General features: G+C 58.9%; 2 protein-coding genes across 3 annotated transcripts in view; both read right to left on the bottom strand.

Annotated features, from left to right (window-relative positions):
- Window positions 1–662: 662 nt before the first annotated feature.
- Window positions 663–7,958, bottom strand: PAM16 (presequence translocase associated motor 16). Its single transcript, XM_045993867.1, has 5 exons — window positions 7,846–7,958; window positions 2,932–3,016; window positions 1,756–1,892; window positions 1,288–1,353; window positions 663–838 (listed from the first exon to the last, which is right to left on the bottom strand). Exons 1-5 carry the CDS (start codon window positions 7,846–7,848, stop codon window positions 752–754), a joined length of 378 nt encoding a protein of 125 aa, XP_045849823.1. The 5' UTR covers window positions 7,849–7,958; the 3' UTR covers window positions 663–751.
- A 1,954-nt stretch (window positions 7,959–9,912) lies between these two features.
- Window positions 9,913–20,995, bottom strand: part of CORO7 (coronin 7) — a 54,966-nt gene continuing 43,883 nt past the window's right edge. The window contains exons 10-28 of one of the 2 annotated variants that reach the window (XM_045993860.1): window positions 17,592–17,646; window positions 17,058–17,115; window positions 16,835–16,980; window positions 16,663–16,755; window positions 16,407–16,553; window positions 15,758–15,884; window positions 15,294–15,469; window positions 14,701–14,809; window positions 14,505–14,591; window positions 14,281–14,423; window positions 14,102–14,206; window positions 13,937–14,022; window positions 13,019–13,160; window positions 12,832–12,921; window positions 12,171–12,287; window positions 11,768–11,903; window positions 11,267–11,358; window positions 10,638–10,724; window positions 9,913–10,113 (exon numbers count right to left, since the gene is read on the bottom strand). In XM_045993860.1, the coding sequence (XP_045849816.1) occupies window positions 9,973–10,113; window positions 10,638–10,724; window positions 11,267–11,358; window positions 11,768–11,903; window positions 12,171–12,287; window positions 12,832–12,921; window positions 13,019–13,160; window positions 13,937–14,022; window positions 14,102–14,206; window positions 14,281–14,423; window positions 14,505–14,591; window positions 14,701–14,809; window positions 15,294–15,469; window positions 15,758–15,884; window positions 16,407–16,553; window positions 16,663–16,755; window positions 16,835–16,980; window positions 17,058–17,115; window positions 17,592–17,646 (2,137 nt within the window). In that variant the 3' untranslated portion in view covers window positions 9,913–9,972. Of the gene's footprint in view, window positions 10,525–10,637; window positions 10,725–11,266; window positions 11,359–11,767; window positions 11,904–12,170; window positions 12,288–12,831; window positions 12,922–13,018; window positions 13,161–13,936; window positions 14,023–14,101; window positions 14,207–14,280; window positions 14,424–14,504; window positions 14,592–14,700; window positions 14,810–15,293; window positions 15,470–15,757; window positions 15,885–16,406; window positions 16,554–16,662; window positions 16,756–16,834; window positions 16,981–17,057; window positions 17,116–17,591; window positions 17,647–20,995 lie in introns of both variants that reach the window. The other variant, XM_045993861.1, reaches the window with a different exon arrangement.

Below are 20,995 nucleotides of genomic sequence, written 5' to 3'. Positions count from 1 at the left end.
TCCTCTTGGCTCCATTGCTGTTAGCATAGAGTTGAAAAAAAAGAGATAAGCTAATGACTATAACAATATATTCCTCCATGTGAGAGGAAGTTTATAAAGAAACAATAAAAGTGAGTTGCAAAGATGGTTTCTGTCTCGGCTGTGCCACAGGCGGAGCCTCCCTGCTCGAGAACTCCGACCAACCGTCTTGGGCCTGGCCTGGGTCTCCCACCCCCAGCAGGCGGCACCCAGAGAACCTATTCCAGGGCTTCCTTCCAACCCCGTGGCTGCCGCTACTGCCAGGTCTGCTGCTGGGAGCTGGGAGGGGGCAAGTGCTGAGGGAGCAGAGAGGGAAGATTCTGGATAAGTATCATGGGTTCAGGTCCTCACCCTGCCACTACCTGCTGTGACTCTGGTGAGCGCCTTCAGTTCTGGGGGAGACATAACTCCCTGGCCTTGGTCCAATGGGAGTCTGGTGAAGGCTTCTCTTTCCTGGTAGCACTGGAACATTCCACCCAGATTCCAGAGATGCTAGAGTGAAACCCTGCTCAGGGAGAGGCGGCCTGTGGCGGAGCCGGGGGTGCAGGGCTCTGTACCTCATGGGAAGGGTGAGGGAGACCTGAGGACGCTGATGCTGCAGGAGGGGCCTGGCACCGGGAGGGCAGGACTGGCTGGAATCTGGATGTGTGCATTGAGAAATGCAGAAAGGACATTTATTACCAAACTATAAATTAAAGGAGGTGGGCAGGGTACGGTGGGACGAGCTGAGCGGTCACGTTTTGGGCATCTGTTCCTTCTCTCTGTTCTCCTGGGCCTGGATCCTGAGCTCCTCCTGCAGGCGCTCCCAGGCTCGGACCACCTGGGGAGGGAATGAGAACCAGGCAGGACAGTGAGTGGGATGGGCCTCTGCCCTTCCCAGGCCCTGCACAGCAGCGGGCATGTCTAAGCTAACAGCTTGGGGAACACAAGTGTTTCCTTTATCAGTGCCCAGCACCCCCGGGGGGACAGGGCCCAGGCACACCCTGCTGTCATCAGCTAGTGGTCCTGTTCCCTCAAAGCCATGGCTGCTGGGAGGGCCACTGTCCAGGTGACACAGGGCCCAGGCAATTCAACCCAAGCAGCTAGGCCCCAGGGAGCTGAGGCAGCTGGAGGGAATGGCAGTTTAGGGGGTATCCCTGAGGCCGGGGCACCAAGGAAGGGCCCGGCACAACTTCCTGCCTGCCAAGTTCTGAACTGCCTAGCAATGAGGGGCCCCAGTGAGAAGAGGCCCCCTTGCATGCCCTCCTCCCAGCACCGAAGAGCACTCACCTTGGACTGCAGGTAGAAGGAGCCACCCACGGACTTATCGTTCACCTTGAATAGGTGTTCGTAGTTCTGCAGAGGAGGGGAGACGGTGAGAGGGTGTGCAGTCTCTGGGTTACAGAGGCAGGGGAAGCTAGGAAATGACAAAGAAGGAAAGCCAGAGGGTTCAACCCCGACGCCCCACGTGGGCCCCTCGGCAACCCCGGAAGCCACAGTCACTGCTGGGGACAGAGAAGTGGACGGGTGCCCACGGGGGGAAGGAGTCCAGTGGCACAGGACCCTGCTTCGGGCCTAAAAATGGACTGACAAGCAGGTCCCACAACTTGGGAGTCCAAGCTGGCTGCAGCCACAGCCTCCACACCGGCCTCTTTCCACCGGGCCACGCTCCTCCTGATCCTGGTGGCCCGACCCCTCAGCCCACCATTCTGGTCTGCCCAGGCAACACCCGTCTCCGAGCCGGCCTGGTAGTCTCACCTTCTGGATCTCCTCAGGGCTCAGCTTGGAGACATTGAGAATCTGCTGGGCCTCCTGGAGGCTGAGGCCGGACAGGTTAGAGGCAGCTGCAGACTGGTGTCCAGCACGTCCTCGCGCATCAGCTGCCGCCCGGCTGGCTGTGTGGACACACTGGTGAGCGCTCAGCCCTCAGAGGCCCAAAGGTTCCCTTGGGCCTTCCACGTAGGCAGCGCAGCCTGCCAGTTGGCACGGGAGAAGACACGTGCAGGGATGGGCTACGTCCCCTCTCCAGGAGTGGATTTTTTGGGAGGGTTGGGTGCGGAGTCTATGAAGTGAAGACAGACTGAGCCCACTGGAGGACAGGGGCAGGTTCTGGTCCCCAACCCTGGTACCTGGTGCCAACCAAGACCATGAGATGGCCCTGTCCCTGTCCTCTCCCCTAACCCCTCATCCCACGTGACAGCAAGTTGGGGAGTTTTAGGCTACAATGGGAAGCAGGACGAAGCTGTAGGTAGGAAGAAGTAATAACAGCTCAGGTGAGACCTGGCCGCCCACCAGTCACCTAGACTGCAAAGCAAGTGGCTCAGGTGAACTTTTCAGTTTCAGTGACCCGAGAATCAGGAGCCACCAAACTTTTTCTTAAAGGGTCAAAGAATGAACGTTTTAGGCTTTGCAGAGCAATTGGGAGTCTGTGTTGCAATTACGTGACTTTGCCTTGTAAGCCACCAGAGCGTAGGGCTGCGCTCCAGTAAAACTGCTTACAAAAACAGGTGGCCGGGTGGGCCAGCTTGCCACCTCCTGCCTCCATGTTCATGTCAACCAAGTTTCCCTTTCTTTTAAAGATTTTATTTATTTTTATTAATTTGACAGACAGAGATCACAAGTAGGCAGAGAGGCAGGCAGAGGGAGAGGAGGAAGCAGGCTCCCCGTGGAGCAGAGAGCCCGATGCGGGGCTCGATCCCAGGACCCTGAGATCACGACCCGAGCCGAAGGCAGAGGCTTTAACACACTGAACCATCCATCCGCCCCCCAAGTTTCCCTTTCATGAGAATATCCCAAAGTCCAATGATGTCCCCCACCCCGGGAAATGCCCCAGGCTGCCAAGGGTCCCTGCATTCACTGTGGGCCCATGGTGAGCGGCCACAGATGGGAAAATGTGACCTGGGCAGGAGCTGCCAGCTGCCCCCCGAGCCTTACCTGCAAACTCCTGCCGCAGCGCTCGTGCGAAAGCCCTGCCCACCACCTGTGCCCCCATCACAATGATCTGGGCCAGGTACTTGGCCTGTGGACAAAGCAGGTACCTGGTTAGCAGGCTGCATTCTAGAGATGGGACCCTGGAAAAGGCTGCGGAGTGACAAGGTCTCGGAGGTGATGAAGCACAGAGCAGCAGCCATAGGCGACGTGTTTCAAATACCCTGAAAAAGAGCCTCTGCGCTGGGTGGTTCAGGTGCTCACCGGACAGACAGCTGGGGGTGAACCCGAGGGAGTCCCCAGGGACAGACAGGAACCCCCCCCTCCCCACTGGCCTTCCCACAGGAGGGGAGGAGCTGAGGTGATGGGGCTGCAGGGCCCAGAGGCTGCGCCCAGACCATTAACTCGCCTGCACATCCCTTCTGAGCTCCTGAGACTGGCAGCTCCCACCTCCGTTCAACCAGCCTCAACCAGCCGGGAAACTCAGGGAGCCTAGAGCCACCTCGGTTCCCAAGACTAGTCACCACCCTTCCAGTCAACACAACAAAGTGAACAAGACTCTCCACCTCCAAGCGGCAAAAAGCCCACTGGGCAGGGCGTGGGGGGGGGCGGCGGCCCCGCGCGGCTACCGCACTGAGTCACAGATACCGAGGGCCAGCGGCTGAGGGAGAACAGGACTGGCCACCAGCTCCTCCGCTGGTTCAAGGCCGTGCAGAGTCCGCTAAGCTCTGCTCAGCACCCGGCCTACAAGGATCCACGGAAGCCCACCGTGACCTCAGAGCTCCTGCACACTGACCTGCCCAGTGGGGAAGCATCTACACTGGCACGGCACGGTTTTCTAACCCGGCACAGAGTCTCATGAACCACGCCCAGGAGGACAGAAAGGCAATGGAAGAAAGCCTCAAGATGAGATGGAAACTCAGGGAAAAGATATTTCTCCTGGGCTGGATTTTGAGGGCAGATGGAATCACAATGGGAGTACTGGGGCTTTCTAGGCAGTGGGATCAGAGGGAGCCCAACAGGAGAAAGCGTAACGGTTGTCCTGGGAGCAGCCCAGAGCATAGGGTCATTAGAGGTTAGGGCTAAAAAGGTGGCTGAGATAGGAAACTGTACAGACCGACTGAGAACAGAGATTACATACAAACAGCACAGGTGGAAATGGCCCTGTGTGTGCAATGGCACAAAGCAGGGTGCGCGGAGGACCCAGAGAGCACTCACTGCAGTGGGCACCCTCCCGTGGCTTCCCTTTCTCTTCTTTGCACTCGTCTGTCATCAGATGTGACTCAACAGGTATCAACCGAGCCTGGGTGCCAGTCACCGTATTCTACTTGTTGTGCTATTCAACCCCAAAATTCAAGACACCAAGGCACAGAGAGGTTTAATGATCAGCCTAAGGACATGGCTAGTCTTCAAGGGGAAGGTTAGGAAACCCCAAACTGCCGCTGTTTGCCGTGCCATCTCCAGGCTGCCCGCCCCACACAGGATCCTGCAGGGAGGGCAACTGAGCAACCTGACCAGGACCAAGAACCCAACCCGGAGGCCAAAGAGGGGCTCGTCAGATTCCAGTGGAATCCAGACTCCTGAACTGGCCTGGTTTGGCTTCCAATGAACCTGCCCTTATGGGCGGAGTGGGTTGTTGGTTCTGGGACATTAGCAGTAATTAATAAATGGAAGTGGGTTTGGATTTCACAACTAAGTAGAAATTTCCTAAGCCCTGTATTTCGCACCAGAAAGCAAAGCTCAGTGAGGATTCTTTAGTGATCAAAGGGAGGGGGTAGGGTCGCAGCCAGCTGTACTGTGGGTGGCAAGACAAACACGGGGCACACTGCAGGTTGGGAAGTTGCCTAACGTCTCCCTCCATGCCCAAAGCCCCTCCCAAGTGGGAGAGGAGGTTCCTGGATGGACTGCTGGTCCTGTCTGGGGCATGGAGAGGGTGACAGGCCCATGGGTGACTTCAGAGGGTTCCCTCGGCCTGCACACCCTTTAGGCCTCAGACCATCCGTTCATCTGCTGCCACACACCTAAGGGCAGCCCCAAGGCTCTGGCCAGTGCTGCCCACTGACTTCTCCGCCTAGAGCAGTGGCTGCTGCTCAGTAATGAACGTTGAGAAGGTAGAGGGGCAGCTCCCCAGCCACAACTGCAGGCTTCAGACCACTGCGGCCCTGTCACTCCCACTGCCGGAGCGCCACGGCTGCACAGTGGGCTCAGAGGGCCTGTGGTTTCAGAGGCCATCCCGGCTGGCTAAGCGGGCTGCCTGGCTGGCCCGCTGAGGCCTCTCCAGGGGAGGAAGTGTGGCATGTGGTCATACGGGCAACCTCTGGGATCACCTGAGTGCAAATTCCAGCTGTGTGTCCAACACAAACTCTTGGGTTCCCTCAGCCTGTTTCCTCCCCTGTGAAATGTGCCCAACAATAGGGCTGTCAGAGATTCGATTAGATTAGATAATGCTTGTAAAGTGTCTGGCACAGAACCTGATGATATAGTAGGTGCTCAATAAACGTTGCTTTTCATTTATTACACTTTGTTTCACAAAACTTAACAAAGGTCAGACACTATGGAGTAACAGCTTTTCCCAACGAGGCAACTCATCTGACATACCCGCTGATTCCTCAGGGGAGAAGCCTGCAGAAAACCAGGCTATGTGCCAAGGGCAGTGAGAAGCAGTGTGGCAGAGGAGGGAGAAGGCTGCTTTGGAGCTATAACCTGGACTCCTGGCTTGTTTTCTTGTTAGCTGTGTGGCCCTGGGCAAATTACTCAACCACTCGGAACCTCTGTTTTCTCATCTGCAAATTGGGGAAAATAATACCTTCCTCACAGGAGGGCTGCAAGGTCCTCAGGAGGCAATCCACGTAAAACCAACCAGGCAGTCAGTGGCAGGTTCAAAGCAGCCCAACCTTAACCTTCGCTTCTGGATGAGACCCTGCTTGTCTAGAGATCATCCACTCATTCAGTACCCAGCGCCAGCTGTGGATCAGCCATGCTCAGAGTTCTGCTAGTGACAAGGAGTGAGGAAGACTGCCACCAGCAGAGGTCTCTCCTAGAAAGTCCCAAAACATCCCATAGTCCACTGACTGACACTTGGGCCTGAAGACCCTGGACAAGAACAACCAGCTGACACGGCATCCAACTCAGGACAAGAGCAGAAGAGCACAGGCAAGCACTGGGGAACATTCGGGAACGTGGCTTATCTCATGTTAAGTGCATCAAGAAAGGAACCTGGCTTTCTGAAAGACCCATGTGCAATGTTCCCTTCAAAGCCCAGTTCTAGGCTCTTGGGCCGGTGGACAGAGACTGCCACCGAACCTAACCCCCTTCTCAAGGATGCACTGAGATAGGAGGGGGGCTTTGTTCACCCAGAGCCCCTGCAAACAGCCTCTGGCATCACAACTTGGCAGGAGAGCAGTCAGGACCATGGTATGCCTGGGGCCCCCACCTACGGCTGGCAGGGCAGCCCGACTGGCATTTGTATGAATATGACAACCAGCTCACCATTGGCAAAAACTCTATGCCCCCAGACAGGGTTTCCAAATTCCTGTTCCTACCGCTCCCTCTGCTGGAGGGTTCTGCCACACAACTCTCCACAGCCACTGCCTACAAATTCAGTCCACCACTTAGGCGGGCATTCTCAGCTCTAACTACAAACAACTTCTCTGGTTTTCTCTCCCCTCACCTCTCTCTGCCCTGCAGCCATACCATCTACTTTTAAATCAGCTCTTACTACTTTTACCCCGATGTCTCCCAATTCACACACACGTCACTCTTCTCAAATATTCAGCGATGTTAGTGTATTCACAGACTCTGTAAATGCACTGAAAAGTACAGAGTATCACTAGTTCCAGAACATTTTTGTCACCCCCCCCCAACACTATACCCATTAACCTTGAATGTCCTCCCTACTACTCTCATACTGTCAAAACCCAACATCCTTCAAGATGGTACCACTCCCCACCCAGTGAAGCCGTCTCAGAACACGCTCTTCTCCTCTTACCACGCTGTCATATTTTACAAACTTGCCCAACTCTTCCTTTAAGATACAAACTCCTCGAGAGCAACATTTTATCTGGCAGAGGGACACGCAGGAATGCATGACAGGGACCCGGTTCAAGGCTTCATTGTAGGTCCTCAAAAACACGGCAGTGACCAGGTCAACACTCGTCTCTGACACCGCTGGATGAAATGACCCCGGAGGAATCAAACTCCCTGGCATTCAGGGTCCTTCTCAGTGAAAAGGGGACAAGGACCATAGGAATTTCATAAGCATTAATGAGAGAACCCACATAAGGCCTCAGCTCAGGGCCTGGCACCTGCAAGCTCTTACGGAATCCTTATTACTGGTTAAGAAGTGGCTCCCCAAACCGACTGCTTCAATCACCTGGGGGGACTTCTAGAACCTCCGTGGGCAGAACTAAGGACACTGCATTTTTAAAGGATCCCCAGGTGACCTGTCGCAGCCAGTCCGGCCCAGGTCTCCGGGACCGGCTCCGGGTGCCAATGGTACCGCAGAAACGCTCAGCCTTCGGTGTCGCGGGGCCTGGTCAAGCCCCGGGTGTCCTGCTTCCTTGGCAAAGTCTCGGAGCCCGTTTCGTCAGCTTTCAAACAGGGACAGTAACAGGGCGATACCACCGACTGTCTGCGGGCCTGCGCAGGGACTCCCGGGCCAGATCCCCGCGCGGGGGCTGTGCGCACATGGCGACCGCCTCTGCTGGGCATTTTCAGGCCGGCCAGGCCCGCCCTGCCTTCTGTGGACCCGGGGCCGCCAGAGCTCGCCGCAGTCCTCCCGGTGCGACGCCCCCGGACCCCGTTTCCCGCCGGGCACGTAGGCGGCGCGCCGCGCCCGCAGCCCGGCCGGAGATCGCCGCCCCGACCCCAGCCCCGAAACGGCCTCCCTTCCCGCCCAGCAGGGTCCTACCCGGGGCTCACCATGGTGGCGGATCCGCCTCGGAGTCGCGGGCTCCGGCTTCCTAGCCCCACAGCTCCAACTCAAGGGCGGCCGGCGGGTCAGAGGTCAAGGGAGAGAGCGCATGCGTGACGCCGCACTAAGGCATGCGCACTGTTCCGCCCCCGGGGGCGGGGCGTGCGTCGATGTAGCCAGTGGGCGGAGTCCGAGGCGGAGTCGGCCTCCGCCTCCCGCTCAGAAGATGACCGGGGGCGGGCGATGGGCCGTCCCAGGACCCACCGTGGCCCTCCCGTTTACCCGCCGCGCTAGATGCGACAGAATGAATACATCTGTCAAATGCGGGGCAATTTCTTCCCTTTTGGCAAAATATTTCGTCCTAAAAGGTATGCAATAAACATAAAACACCCCACGAACGTGAGTAGGGTGCCGAAGTCTCACAAATATATAAAGAAAACAGAAAACTTCAAAATGGGTTTCCTTCTAGGTTCCTTCTGTCTGGAAAGGAGATCTCTCCTCAAGTTCTTGCTCAAATGTCACCTCCTCAGTGAGGCCCACCCCGCCCCCCACCAACGCTGCAACTCGCCCTGCGTTGTGTTTTAGTAACGGCTTGGAGATAAAGTTCACTATTTTAGAGCGCACAATTCAGTTCTTAGTGTACTCACAGAGTTGTGAACACCAGAACATTTTCATTAAGCTCCCCCCGAAAACACTGCCCGCCCTTGCTTCCTCCAGCTCCAGGTGACCACTGAGCTTTGTCCTGTCCTTTGGATTTGTTACTTTTCTTTTTCTTTCTTTTTTTTTTTTTTTAAGATTTTACTTGACAGAGAGCCAGAGATCATAAGTGTGTGAGGGGGAATGGCAGAGGGAGAAGGGGAAGCAGGCTCCCTGCCCAGCAGGGAGCCTGATGCGGGACTCCACCCCAGGACCCCAGGATCATGACCTGAGTGGAAGGCTGATGCTTACCTGACTGAGCCACCCAGGTGCTCCTGGATGGGTCTGTTCTGAACAGCTCATGGAAACGGAATCATACTGTATGTGACTTTTTGTGTCTGGCTCTCAGTCCCCTCTATTTTTTCCCCCCAAACTTCTTATCACCTTCTTCCACATTATTATAATTCATTTATTTTATGTTTACTGTTCATAACCTGTTCCTTCCCACTAGAATGTAGATTCCTGGTGGAGAGGACTTTTCTCTTTTCTCCACTCTTGGACAGGTGGCTGGCAAAGGGAAGGTACTCAACACCTAATGAAGGTTAAGTCAGGCTGCCTTGGACAATGTTTTGGACCACTGCCCTTTCCTCCAAATCTCCAAATTCTTTCTTCCCTCAGTGTGGTGACCACCCTTTTTTCTGAAATGTTGTTCTTGTGGCTCTGTGGCCTTCAGGTCTCAGCTCTCAGCTTAAAGGTTGCCCCTCAGACTCTGAATACCCTGCTCTCCCTACATCTTGGCTGCTCCCTTTCCACATTTGTCCCTTTCTTCTTTTTTTTTTTTAAAGATTTTATTTATTTATTTGACAGACAGAAATCACAAGTAGACAGAGAGGCAGACAGAGAGAGGAGGAAGCAGGCTTCCTGCTGAGCAGAGAGCCCTATGCGGGGCTCGATCCCAGGACCCTGAGATCATGACCTGAGCTGAAGGGAGAGGCTTTAACCCACTGAGCCACCTAGGCACCCCCTTTTTTTTTCTTAATTAAGTAATCTCTATGCCCAACATGGGGCATGTTTAACTCACTACCCTGAGATCAAGAGTTGCATGCTCTACCAACTGAACCAGCCAGGTGGCTCTGTTTTGTCTTCTTTACAGCTTTCTTCATGGTCTGCTTACTTGCACACAGTCTGGCTTCCCAGCACAGGAACACTGGAACAAGTACCTTGAGAAGCCTCGTCTCTCTTGTTCATTACTGTGTCTACCATCCACGGCACTGCCTATGTGCTGGATGAATGAACGAACTCGTAGCAGCTGAAAAGAACTCAGGAGCAAAGTGAAGCCTGGGACAAGGGGGAACCCAAAACCAAATTCCCTCACCCATCCTCCTGTTCCCTTCCCCTTCCATCAGCCAAAAGACCACAGCAGCTCAAGAGGTCGCCAGCTTCGAAAAGTTTAATTGCTGAAAACATCCAGGGTATACTCAGGCCAGCCCCTGAGGGGTTCACAGCCCCCTGAATTGGGCCCTCAGCTCTGTAATGCCCCTTTTCCTGGTTTCAGACCTGAGGAGGAGGGCAACTGGTCCCAGGCCCCTGAGACTGGTGCTGCTCCAAACGGCCTGGCAGGGGGCCAGCCCCCAAGGCTCCTGACAAGAGGTGGGCAGCAGGCGAGAGAGGACAGCATGTAACAACTGAAGGTGCTGGGCAAAGCCAGCCCAAGCTGGGACCAGCCCAGGGGCGTGCTACTGACCCCCACTCCCCCCCAACCCCACGCCCACACCCCTGGCTCCCCATGCTAGCAGGCAGCTGGGGAGAAGCAGCCAGTCCCACAGAAAGCAGAGGTGCAGATAATCCACGGGAGCTGCAGCGGGGTCCAGAGGCCAGAGAAGTCCCCAAGGCTCAAAGGAAGCCGGGGCTTTGGGATAAGGTGTGCCAGGGCCAAGAGGCCTCTCCCAGCTGGAGGGTGAGATGTGAGGCGTGCAGGGGGCACCACGCCAGGTGGTTCTAGGAGGTGGCAGCGGCCGGTGAGGCTAGAGGTGGTGGTGGGCAGGCTAGTCCTGGGGAGATAAACCACGGGGGTGGGGGGTGAGAGGTCTGGGGAAGGGTGGGGGGCGTCGGCTGCAAGGTGACGGAGGGAGGGAGGTGATCCCAGGGCCTCTTCTCTACTCACCCACTCGTCCTCGTCCACACCTTCAAAGGAGTCCTGGGGGAGGGGGTCCTCCCTGTTCCCTAGCTTGGCCACCATGGCATTCAGCAGCTAGGAGACCAGACAGGAAAAGAGTTGGGAAGGCAATAGGACAGGACTTAAGCCCAGAACACAGGACCTCACAGTTTGAACCCCGTCAAGATTGTGAAAAGAGCCATTTTCATCAGAGCCATTTCATCTGACAAAGTGGATGTTTTCACAGAAAAAGAAACCTCATCAGGGATCAGGGAGCCCGAGGCAGGTGGACACACAGCACTGGACTGACTCCCAGGGCAGCTGTATCCACGCGCTGCCGCAGACGCTCCAATGCGCGCCAGGGTCCCAAACGCACTTGGGTCTCAAACCTTGGCTCTGTTTGGGTTGGGCCAGGCCGGATAGGGACCTCTTTCTGCCCTTCCCTGGCTTCCTGAGTCCCCCGCCCCACGGGTCAGCTGCAGGGCTCTGGGAGGTCTCCCCATCAAGCTGCCCAAGCGAGCGAGGGATGACACCAGCTCCTGCCCCAGCTTGGGCTGGACTAGAGAACAGGAAGCCAGTCCCCAGCTGTAGCCAGGACCCTGCGCGTGCCACACTGGCCAACTGCGTCTTGTGCCTACCTCTTCCTTCTTTTGCTGGTCTGACTTCTCTTCCAGGTAGAGCGCTGAGGGTGGGACCCGTCGGGCAGGGGCTTCACGGGGGGCCTGGCTCACTGGGGTGGGGGAGGGACAGGCATCGGACATCAGAGAATCCCCCCCGGTGAGGACTCCTTGCCCAGCCCTTGAATCTTGGGGCAGAGACGCCAGAGGGGGCAACAACAGCTACTCCACCCTCTGTTCACAAGGCACGTGGGGGGCACCCGGCAGTGTGCATGTGTGTCTGTGTGCATGTGTTCCTGTCAGGGTTGGAAATGTGGTGGAAACACAGACCCTGGGCTCTGTCCCCAAAGGGCTGAGAGTCTGAGCCTGGAAATGCAAGCACCCCATCCTCGGGAAGGCCAGGGGTTCCTGTGTCCCATCAGGGACAGGGTGACCTTGGACTTGGCCTTGGACTTGCCCCTTTCTCCCATCCCTACCCACTCCCCTGCTTCCCATTCACCACCCCCCAGCTCCTCATCCTACCTGGGGTCATGCCAGGGGGCTGCAGACTGAGAAGCCGGAGCTGCCCATTAGCACCGGCCAGCCAGGCGCTGGCACTGAGCACCGGCTCCCAGCTCATGGCTGTGTCTGGGAAGACATCATCCTGGAAGAACTCTTTCTGTAGGGAGGGAGGAACGGGCTACCCGGAAGCACCAACCAGAGGCCCAGGGCACACCAGCATCCCTTGGGAAGGCGGTAAGGTAAGACCCAGGACCCCGGGCTGAGCTTTCTGCCAGTTTCAGAATCTCAGCAGAGTAAAGGGTACAGGTGCCCCAAAGAACAGTGAAATGGGACTGTTTGGTGACAGGGCCAGTCAGGCTCCAAAGCTCCTGACAGGGGTTGGGAAGGGGGACTAAGTGTTGGGGTGCCAGGCCCCCAACCGCACCCTGACTCGGGGTAGCCGGAAGGCGACAGGCTCCAGGGAGGTCTGGCGAAGCCGCAGGCATCGGGCAAACTCTACTTCCCGCACGTCACACTCCGTCTTGGGCAGGAGGATGAAGCCCTGGGAGAACAGGGGAGTCTGAGCTGCCACCGGGGCCCTCCCGGAGCGCCGGCACCACAGCCTGTCCCTGAACCGCGACGTGCTGGCGGCCCTCAACTGCGAGCTCTCTGGGGGAAAGACGCCCCGATGGGTAGCCCTGATGGCGACTTCACGCGACCGACAGAACGTGTTCAGGGCAGAGCTGGGGGGACGCGTGCAGTAGCCCTGGAGGGTGTCTCCACGGACAGCTCCCACAGATGTCCTAAGTGAGCCCGACAGCACAAAATCAGCTGTAAGATCAGCTAAAACGAGTCAGAAGTGATACACTGGAGGTTTACTGCCCTGGTTTTTAATGTAATTTACTTGTAGGTTCATATAAGTTAAGATTTTGTGAATTCATTTTTAACTGCGGCAGAGTTTAACAGCCAGCTCCAGACAGCCGCCAGCCCGCCCTGGCCCAGTGACCTGCTGACCTCACAGGCCCCTGCACTTCCCCATCTGGCCAGGAGAGGGCGAGGGAGCCCGGTGTCCTCCAGAGAAAGGAGGACCAGGGAGCGCCCCTCACCTTGTGGGGGTCCGGCGACGTGAAGCTATTGCACTCCAGGAAGAAAGGAGCCTCCGGGAGCAGCTCATACAGGAACACGCGGGTGTCGCCCTAGGTCGCGGGGTGGTGAGAGGGAGGCGGCCAGCTCAAGCTGCCTTCCTCCCCCCGCACACCTGCCCCCCTCCCCCACCTGCATACCCCAGCCCACCTTGCCGGTGAGGAGCACCAGGCTGGTATCTGGGTCGTAGCTGGGAAGCAGAGTAGAGGGAGCCACGTCCAACCCCAGGACCGCCGAAGGGCCACCGGCCAGGGCCTCGGTGGGGTACAGAAGTAGCTGGCGCTCGCTTCGGCTGCAAGGGTGATCCGGGGAACAGAAGCAGGTCCTTAGAGCTGCAGAGGCCTGCATCAGGGCAAGGACTCTGGCAGGCACCCTGCTCAGGCTGGGGACCCACAGGGCGCTGGAGCCTGAAGGGGCTCTTTCCATTCTCTTTCCTGATCCAGTTCTCAGAACTACCGACCCAGAGTCATGCCACAGCCTCATCCCTGACCACTACTCACTCTGTTGCCCCTGACCCTCCTCGGCACAGTCCTAACACCACACTGTTTCCTGGCCACTATGACCTGTAGTCTGGACTTATCTCCCCACACTCAGCTTCTCATCCTCTGCTCCGGCCTGACTGGTCAGCTTCCTGGCTTTTCCATCCAGACTTGAATGCCCTCTCCCCTGGGTTTCTGGGTACTAGCTCTTTTGCGGCTCGGTTCAGATAACATCTCCCTTCGGAGGCCCTCCCTGGTTCCTCCTCCCAAGTGCCAAATACCCATCCCTCGGACCTCTCTAGTAGGCTTGGTTTCTTGATGCTCTTTACCTGGTCCCCACCAGGCACGGGCTCCAGGCAGCAGCACGGGGCTCTTACCTTCTGGGTTCCCAGCTGACTCATTCTTCCTCCCCACTTCCCTCTTTCCCATGCACCCACCAATCTACCCACCAGCCCACCGACACATCCATCCATCTTTCCATCCGTCCAATCAGTGACTAGCAGGGACAGCTTTTGACGCCTAATACACATATGGGCGTCTGGGGAAGGAGGACAAAATTAGCTAGGGATGGTGGTCCCTGAGTCCTCACCTGTCAAAACCAGACACCAGTAGACAGTGGCCATCACACACCCAGACCACGCGTGCTCCACGGGCTCCCTCGGGCCCTGGGCCTTCCTGTTGGGATACAGCAGGTGAAGCCCAACAGTCATCCCTAGGGCAGGTCTGGAGGCCGCCCCCAGTGTACCCTGCTCACCTGCAGGGGCTCAGGGCCACCCCGGGGCTCATAGACCCGCAAGTACCCGTCCTTGCAGACAGTGGCCAGATGTCGTCCGCTGGGACTCCAAGCCAGGCTAAAGATCTGGAGGCAGGTGCAGAAAGGTGTGAGAGGCCGCTCTGCGCCTGTGGCTGGGTCCCTGCCCCCACACGTCCTACCTGGTCCCGGTGGCCCTGCAGCTTCAGCCGCTCGGCTCCCGCCTGAAGGTCCCAGATCCGAATGGTAAGGTCATAGGAAGAGGAGGCCAGCACGTCGGCGGCCAGGGGGTGGAAACGTAGAGAGTAGATCTTCTCTGTGTGGCCTTGGGAAGAGGCATGAGGGAATGCTGAGCCCCTCGGGAGTCACTGCCCATCTCCCAGCCCCCACCCTGGGCCCAGCTGACCTGTGAGCACGGCCTCAGGTGTCGTGAGCACCTCCTGCAGCCCCTCTGGGGGCACCCGCCACAGTCGGATCCTGGCGTCCTCCCCACCTGCAGAATGCAGGCTCATCACTGCTGTGCCCAACACCTCTGGGCTTCGCCCCCCGCCCTCATTCAGACCCCCGAACCCTCCCTCAAACCTGGCACCCAGCCTCCTTACCCACAGCGAGGCGGCAGGGGTCAAAGGGGTCCCAAGCCAGATCTGTCACAGCTGTCCCATTCTGCAGCGTGGGCAGGGCTGTGTCGGGCAGGCGGCCGGGCTTCTGCAGCTGTGGGAGGCAGCGCCCCGGCCCATCAGTAACAGGCGGGGAGCTCAGTCCCCAGGGGCTGCAGGGCGAGCTGCGTGCCTGCGCCCCCGCCCTCTGCAGCCAATGCCCCACTGCTGGGGGGCCCAAGCTCTCTGCCTCAGCCGTCTTCAGCTGAGCCCCAAGTGCCAACTATGAGGTCCCAGAAAGTGAGGGGGGGCAGTGTGGAGCGGTGGTAAGAGCTCAGGCTTGGGGCCCAGGCAGCCTGGGTTCGAATCCCAGCTTATACGGCCGTGTGACCCAACAAGTCACCAAACCTCTCTGTGCCTCACTGCTCTCTCCCATCCGTAAAACGGGGAGAAGAGTGGTCTCCCTGTGGGACGGCGGAGGGGGTTTAAGGGGATGCAGGGTGAGTGCCCGGCACTGAGACTGGAGCTGGTGTGGGTACCCCATGCCCTTAGCTTCCTGCAGGGCGCTGGGGCACACGGTGGTGGGCGGGGTCCCTCACCTCCAGCACAGCCACTTGCCCACCACTGCTGAGCAAGGGCACGGCCACGCGTAGCCGGTTGGCACAGAATCCGTCACTCTCGCCGGGCGTGGTGAGGTTGAGCCCCTTGAGGTTGGTGATGTGGCTGTCTCGGTGCAGGACGGTGCCCTGAGCATGGCGGAACTTGGAACTGGGGCCTGGCAGGCGGCAGGGACAGAGCCACATGAGGACGCCCTGCCTGTCTGCTTGTCCTGAGTCCCGGCTGCCTGCTCCCCTCACTGTGGGGCACACGGCCCGTGCCCCGGCCTCTACCAACACAACTTGCCCAGAACTATGCCTGGAAATGGGACTTGCAAGCCCAGGACTCCTGGGAACATCCAGGCTGCCCTCTTTCTTGAGACTCACCTCATCCCACAGGGACAGGGGACCCCACCGGGAAGGGAGGTGAACATAGACAGGTTTAGTTCCTGCCCAGACACACGTACCCAGCAGGCTCTGCAGCGACCTCTGGCTGGGGCTGGTGCCGATGCCGCTGGAGCTAGAGAGCGAGGGCCCCAGGCTGGAGGGCGTGCAGGGTGAGGTCAGCGAGCTGAGAGGGGAGGAGAAGCCCTCCTGGGGGAGAAGCACCCTGGGTCAGCCAGCAGGCCCCCAGTGTGTTGGCCAAAGCGGGCTGGCGCTGGGGTCATCAGTCTGGGCCCCTCCTCCCGGGCGGTGGGACACAGTGTGGGCAGGAAGCCGCACTGTGGGGTGCTGGGTGGAGACACACGCACCCACGCTGACCAGGGCTGGAGGGACACAGGGCGAGCTAAGCTTCAGACTGCGCAGACAGAGAGTGGTAGCTGCCGGCTCCTAGCTTCGTGGGAGGACAGGCCCAGTTCGGTTAAGATCTGCCAGGATTTCAGGAGAAGCCAGAAATCTGGACTTTCTGTGAAAGTCTTGCTTTTCATGTGTTTGCTCAATTTAGAGAACAGTGAAAGTTCTTTATTTATGCTTCACGTGTTTCTCTCTCTTGCGCTTGACAGCTAAAAAAGGCTCAAAGACCATCAGGCGGCCCAACGTGCTTGCCAGCTTTGACTCAGGGGACCCACGGTGGCGGCAGGATGGGGAGGACGGGCGGACAGCCCAGGTACTCACGCTGGGGTCCGCATCACCCGCAGGGGTGTCTGCAGGCAGGGCTGCGGCAGGCGGGGCTGCCTCGGGGGCGGGCTCCGCGGGGGGCACCAGGCAGGAGGTGAAGCTGGGGTAGGGCCGGTGAGCTGGGTGGAGGCTCACCTTCTGCACCTGTGGGAGGAGGCTGGTGTCTGAGGGTGGGGGTGGGACAGGTGTTTGAGGCTGGGTGAGCAGACAGCTGGACAGGACAGTGCAGTGGCCAGCCAGGCCGTGGCCCTACCTGCTGGTTGCTCCCAGCCCACCAGGCATGGGGGTCGGAGGCGGGCACGCAGCCTGCGGTGTCTGGGAACAGGTCCTCGTGGAACTCCACAGCCTAGTTGCAGACAGATACGTGGCCGGGGAGGTCCAGGCTGCCCGGGCCCTCCTGGCCCCTCACCCAGGGTCACCCTCACCTTGCGAGGCACGTGGTAGCTGACAGGCACGACGGCCGTGTCACTCAACTGCAAGACGCGGAGCACCTCGCAGCCCATGACGGCCAGCGCCCGCCGGGGCACGAGAGCCGCCCCCCGCAGCACGTTCTCCAGGAGGCACTGGGTCACTGTGGGGGACACCACGGGAAAACAGTCAGGGAGGATGGGAGAGAAGAGGGGGAGGACGGAGGAGAACAGGGCTTACCTGGGCTCAGTGCTGGCTGCTGGGGGGCAACCTCATAGCAGTACAACTGACTCTCGCCCTGAAACAAGCCCAGCCTGAGTGCGGCCACTCGTGGTCAGGCCGCCTGCGCCAGGCCTCCTCCACCGGCATAGCTCCGTGCCCCGCCCCAGCTCCCGCCCCGCCCCACACCAGCCCCGCCCCCCAACTCCCGCCCCCAAGCTCACACCAGCTCCCCGCCCTCAGCTGGCTTCACCCTTCACCCGGCACACAGTAAGAACAGGGCACAGTCCGGATTTACAGAGCGCCTTGCCAGGGGCTAACCCTGCTTGAGTGTTGGCCTTGTCCACAAAGTTGACATTCTTGGGCGTTACAGTCATCCCGACCTGAATGCCACTCAGCCTGACAGGGGTGCAGCCTGGGTCACACGGCTTAGGCTTCTTTCTGTCCCGTCTCCCAGCTGGCGGGCTAGGTCAAAGGTTGGGACGGACCTGGCACGTGAGGGCACTACTTGGTGGGGGGCGCTGACAAGGACGGGCACTCCAGCGTCTTGCTCACCTTTCCTGCCAGGATCAGGAGCCCGGAGTCTGGGTCCAGCAGGGGCAGCAGAGACCTGAGGGAGAGGATGGCTAGTGGGCAGGACGCCGCCAGCCTCTGTCCCTGAGGGGCAGCTGGAGAGCAGTCAGTCTCATGACTCCAGATGAGACTCAGGCCAAGCACCACGCTGGCCCGGAGGGATGTGACCCCTCTAGCTGTGTCCAGCCTGTCCCCTGGGACCCTCTACTTTCTCTCTCCCTGTGCTGCCAACACACCGACGCTGAGCACATCCCCATGTCCCAGCCTTTCTTGCCCTGGGTTCCCCATCTGCCCACCTGCTTCACTCCAGGACTCATATGGACCCTGGGCATAGGGCAGCGGGGCCCTCCTTCTACACCTCAGTCCTGAGCTCCATCCCAGGCTCACCAGCTCCAGAAAGAGCCCACAGGCACTCTGTCCCTGGGCTCCCATTGTGGCCAGCCCACGCATCAGGCCGGAGTTACCGAGGAAGCCGGGTGGGCCTGCTGGAACCAGGGGCTCCCTCCACCCCTGCCCAGGACAGTCGGCCTGGGTGCACCACGTCTGCACTAAGGCTTGGGAACCCCCTCCTCAGTAACCCCAGGCTTCTGATGACATCTTAGAGACTCAGAAGCCTCCTCAGCATGACTTTAAAACTAAGCCAGGGGCTGGGACAAGGGCCTCCTTCGCCCTTCCCTCCCCATTCTCCGTTCCCACTCTGGATTGGGGACAGTGGCTCAGAACACAGAGGGCAGGCTGGAAGCCCCCAGCACCCCTGCCACTCTATGCCAGTCACCTCTGGACTGATGGCCTGTCACTGTCCAGGAGACTTCTGACAGGTGCCTTCATTTGTTAGTTTCTTCTCCCGATCTCGATGTCACATCCCCAGGAACCCAAGGGCCTGGACTCTCACCCCAGTGCTGACACTAGCCCTCAAACAGAGACCCTTCCTCATTGTCGTCCCCGTGGTCAGAGGCCGCCCGGCTGCGGCAGCTGCCATCTATCCCTCACCCAGACAACAGGGGGCCCAGCCCCCCCTTCCCTGCCTGTCCATTCTCTCCTGGCCAGCTGCCCAAAGCCTGCCTGCTGCCCACCTCCCCTCCCTACCCTACTGGGAGCCACAGAGTGGGCTGGGGAGCTGGGTGGGGCCCTGGGTGTCTCCACAGCTTCCGGGAGTCCTCTGGGCCCGTCACCTGTGAGTAACAAGGCTCTAATTACCTTGGGTCGGCAGCGTAAGCTGGGCTCGGAACTGCCCTTCTTGACCTGGTCTGACTAGTGCCTTCTGTGGGGGAGCAGACGGGCAGGGGGACAAGGTTGGCGAGTGACCCGAGGTGCACCCCACACGGATGCTGGCTCCACTGAGGCTGGAAGCAGGTCCCTTCAGCAGGACCTTCATTCACTCACTCATTCCCTGCCAACCATTCATTCCTCTGCCGAGCTGATCTGTGCCCAGCCCTTGGCTCAACCCGTAGTTGGGATTAGAACTGAGTGCAACGGACCCCACCTCTGTCCTCAGGCTGCTCACGGCTGGGCCTGAGAGCCAGACACACTCACCCAAACATGGGAAGGAAAAGCTCCCTGGGGACGCATGTCGGGGTGGGGGCAGGGGGACCTGACTTTGGCAGGCTGCAGGGGAGGGGCATGTTCCCTACACCCCAAGGGCTGCGGAGGAATCAGCCAAGTGTGGAGAGTACTCTCCAGGCAGGAAGAGCGGTCTGTGCAAAGGCTCTGAGGCGCGGCAGGCAGGTACGTGGTCTGCTGGGGAACAGAGTGAAGGATGATGTGGCTGGTGGCCTGGGCGGTGAGGGGGAGGGGCTGAGCTTCCAGGGTGGGTGGGCAGAGGCCAGACAGAATGGGGCCTGGTACATAAGAAGGGGAATTCTGCCTCCCTCCGTCAGACAAGCAATAAGAAGCTGATGACACGTCTTAAGTGAAGGGGGACAGGATCAGACGTGTGCCGAGCGGAGATCGCCGTGTGGACATGGACAGGAGGGTGTGGAGAGGAGAGGTGAGGGGCTCGGGGTAGCGTCTGGGAGCGAGTGCAGGGAGTCCTGAGGCCCCACTGTCACCTTGACAAGACCTGGGGAGCGGGCCTGTGGGTGGCATTGACAGCTCATCGCGGCTCTAATCCAACTTCCCCAAGACGCGCCACCTGGCCTCCCTGCACTCCCTCCCCGTCAGCCCCAACTGGCCAGCCCACTGACTCAGGCGCTGGGGGGCGCGGGGGCAGGAAGTCATGGAGGGCAGGGCTGGCTCCTCCAACAGGTCAGGCCAGTCTTCCTCGCTTCGGGGCAGAGCCATCCACAGCGCAGGCCAGGAAATGGGGTCATGGCACCCAGCCCCCAGGGCTGACCAATAGCTGGCACGGGTCTGACCCTGGGCTTGTAAAGAGAGCCAAGCCAGGTCTGGGTCTGGAATACAGAACACGGTCCCTGGCAGAGGACCAGAGGTGGTAAGAGCTGGCACGGCACCTCTCCCACTGCTCTGCTACGGGCCAGGCAGGGCTGGCATCTGGGCCCGCCACTGGAAGGACTCTGACTCAGGTCCAGGGGTCTGCTCCAGAACCAAAGTCACAGAAGGTCTGGAGCCCAGACTGGGCCCCTGCGGCACAGAAGATGCAGGACAACAGTGGTACCAGGTCACAGGAGGGAGGAGTTAGCACTTGATAATCCTACCAGCTTCCCCAATACTCCTGCATTTGGTACAGGAAGTACTGCAGGTCAGGAAAAGCAGCTTTACGAGTTCTCTGGTTCTCCTTGCCAGCCCATCTCTCCCCTTCAGACCCACCAACCTAGACATCCTGGCATTGCCCCTCATCCAAAGCAGCCCAGATCCCTTGGATCTGTCCTGGCTACCCAGACTGGGCAGTTGGGAACTCCCTCCCAGACCAAGCCTTACCCCATACTCCTAGCTGCCTTAGAATCAGGTTCTAAGGGGGAGCAGTACCTTGATCCCATATAAGAAGAGAATGGAAAAACTAGGGGAGGGGTCCCCTGGAAACTACCCTTACACCTTTGGGGGGAGTGGGAGTATAGCATGTGTGAGCCCAGGCTCAGGACTGGGGTGCGGGAGAGACCCTTTAGGTGGGTGGGATCTCCCTATCAGCAAGAACTGGGCACAGAAGCGAGAAGTTTTGGGGCCTGTCACCAAGTCCTGTTCCTTGGGGTGCCTGGGTGGCTCAGTGGGTTAAAGCCTCTCCCTTCAGCCCAGGTCATGATCCCGGGGTCCTGGGATCAAGCCCCGCATCGGGCTCTCTGCTTAGCGGGGAACCTGCTTCTTCCTCTCTCTGCCTGCCTCTCTGCCTACTTGTGATCTCTGTCTGTCAAATAAATAAAATCTTTAAAAAAAAAAAAAAAAGAAGTCCTGTTCCTTAGGGAAAGTCAGACTAGAGGCCCTCAGAACACCCC

Source organism: Meles meles, chromosome 21, assembly GCF_922984935.1.
Source record: "Meles meles chromosome 21, mMelMel3.1 paternal haplotype, whole genome shotgun sequence".
In the NCBI taxonomy this organism is placed as follows: domain Eukaryota; kingdom Metazoa; phylum Chordata; class Mammalia; order Carnivora; family Mustelidae; genus Meles; species Meles meles.
The sequence above is the reverse complement of the archived record's forward strand: the minus strand, read 5'-3'. Positions and strand labels throughout refer to the sequence as shown.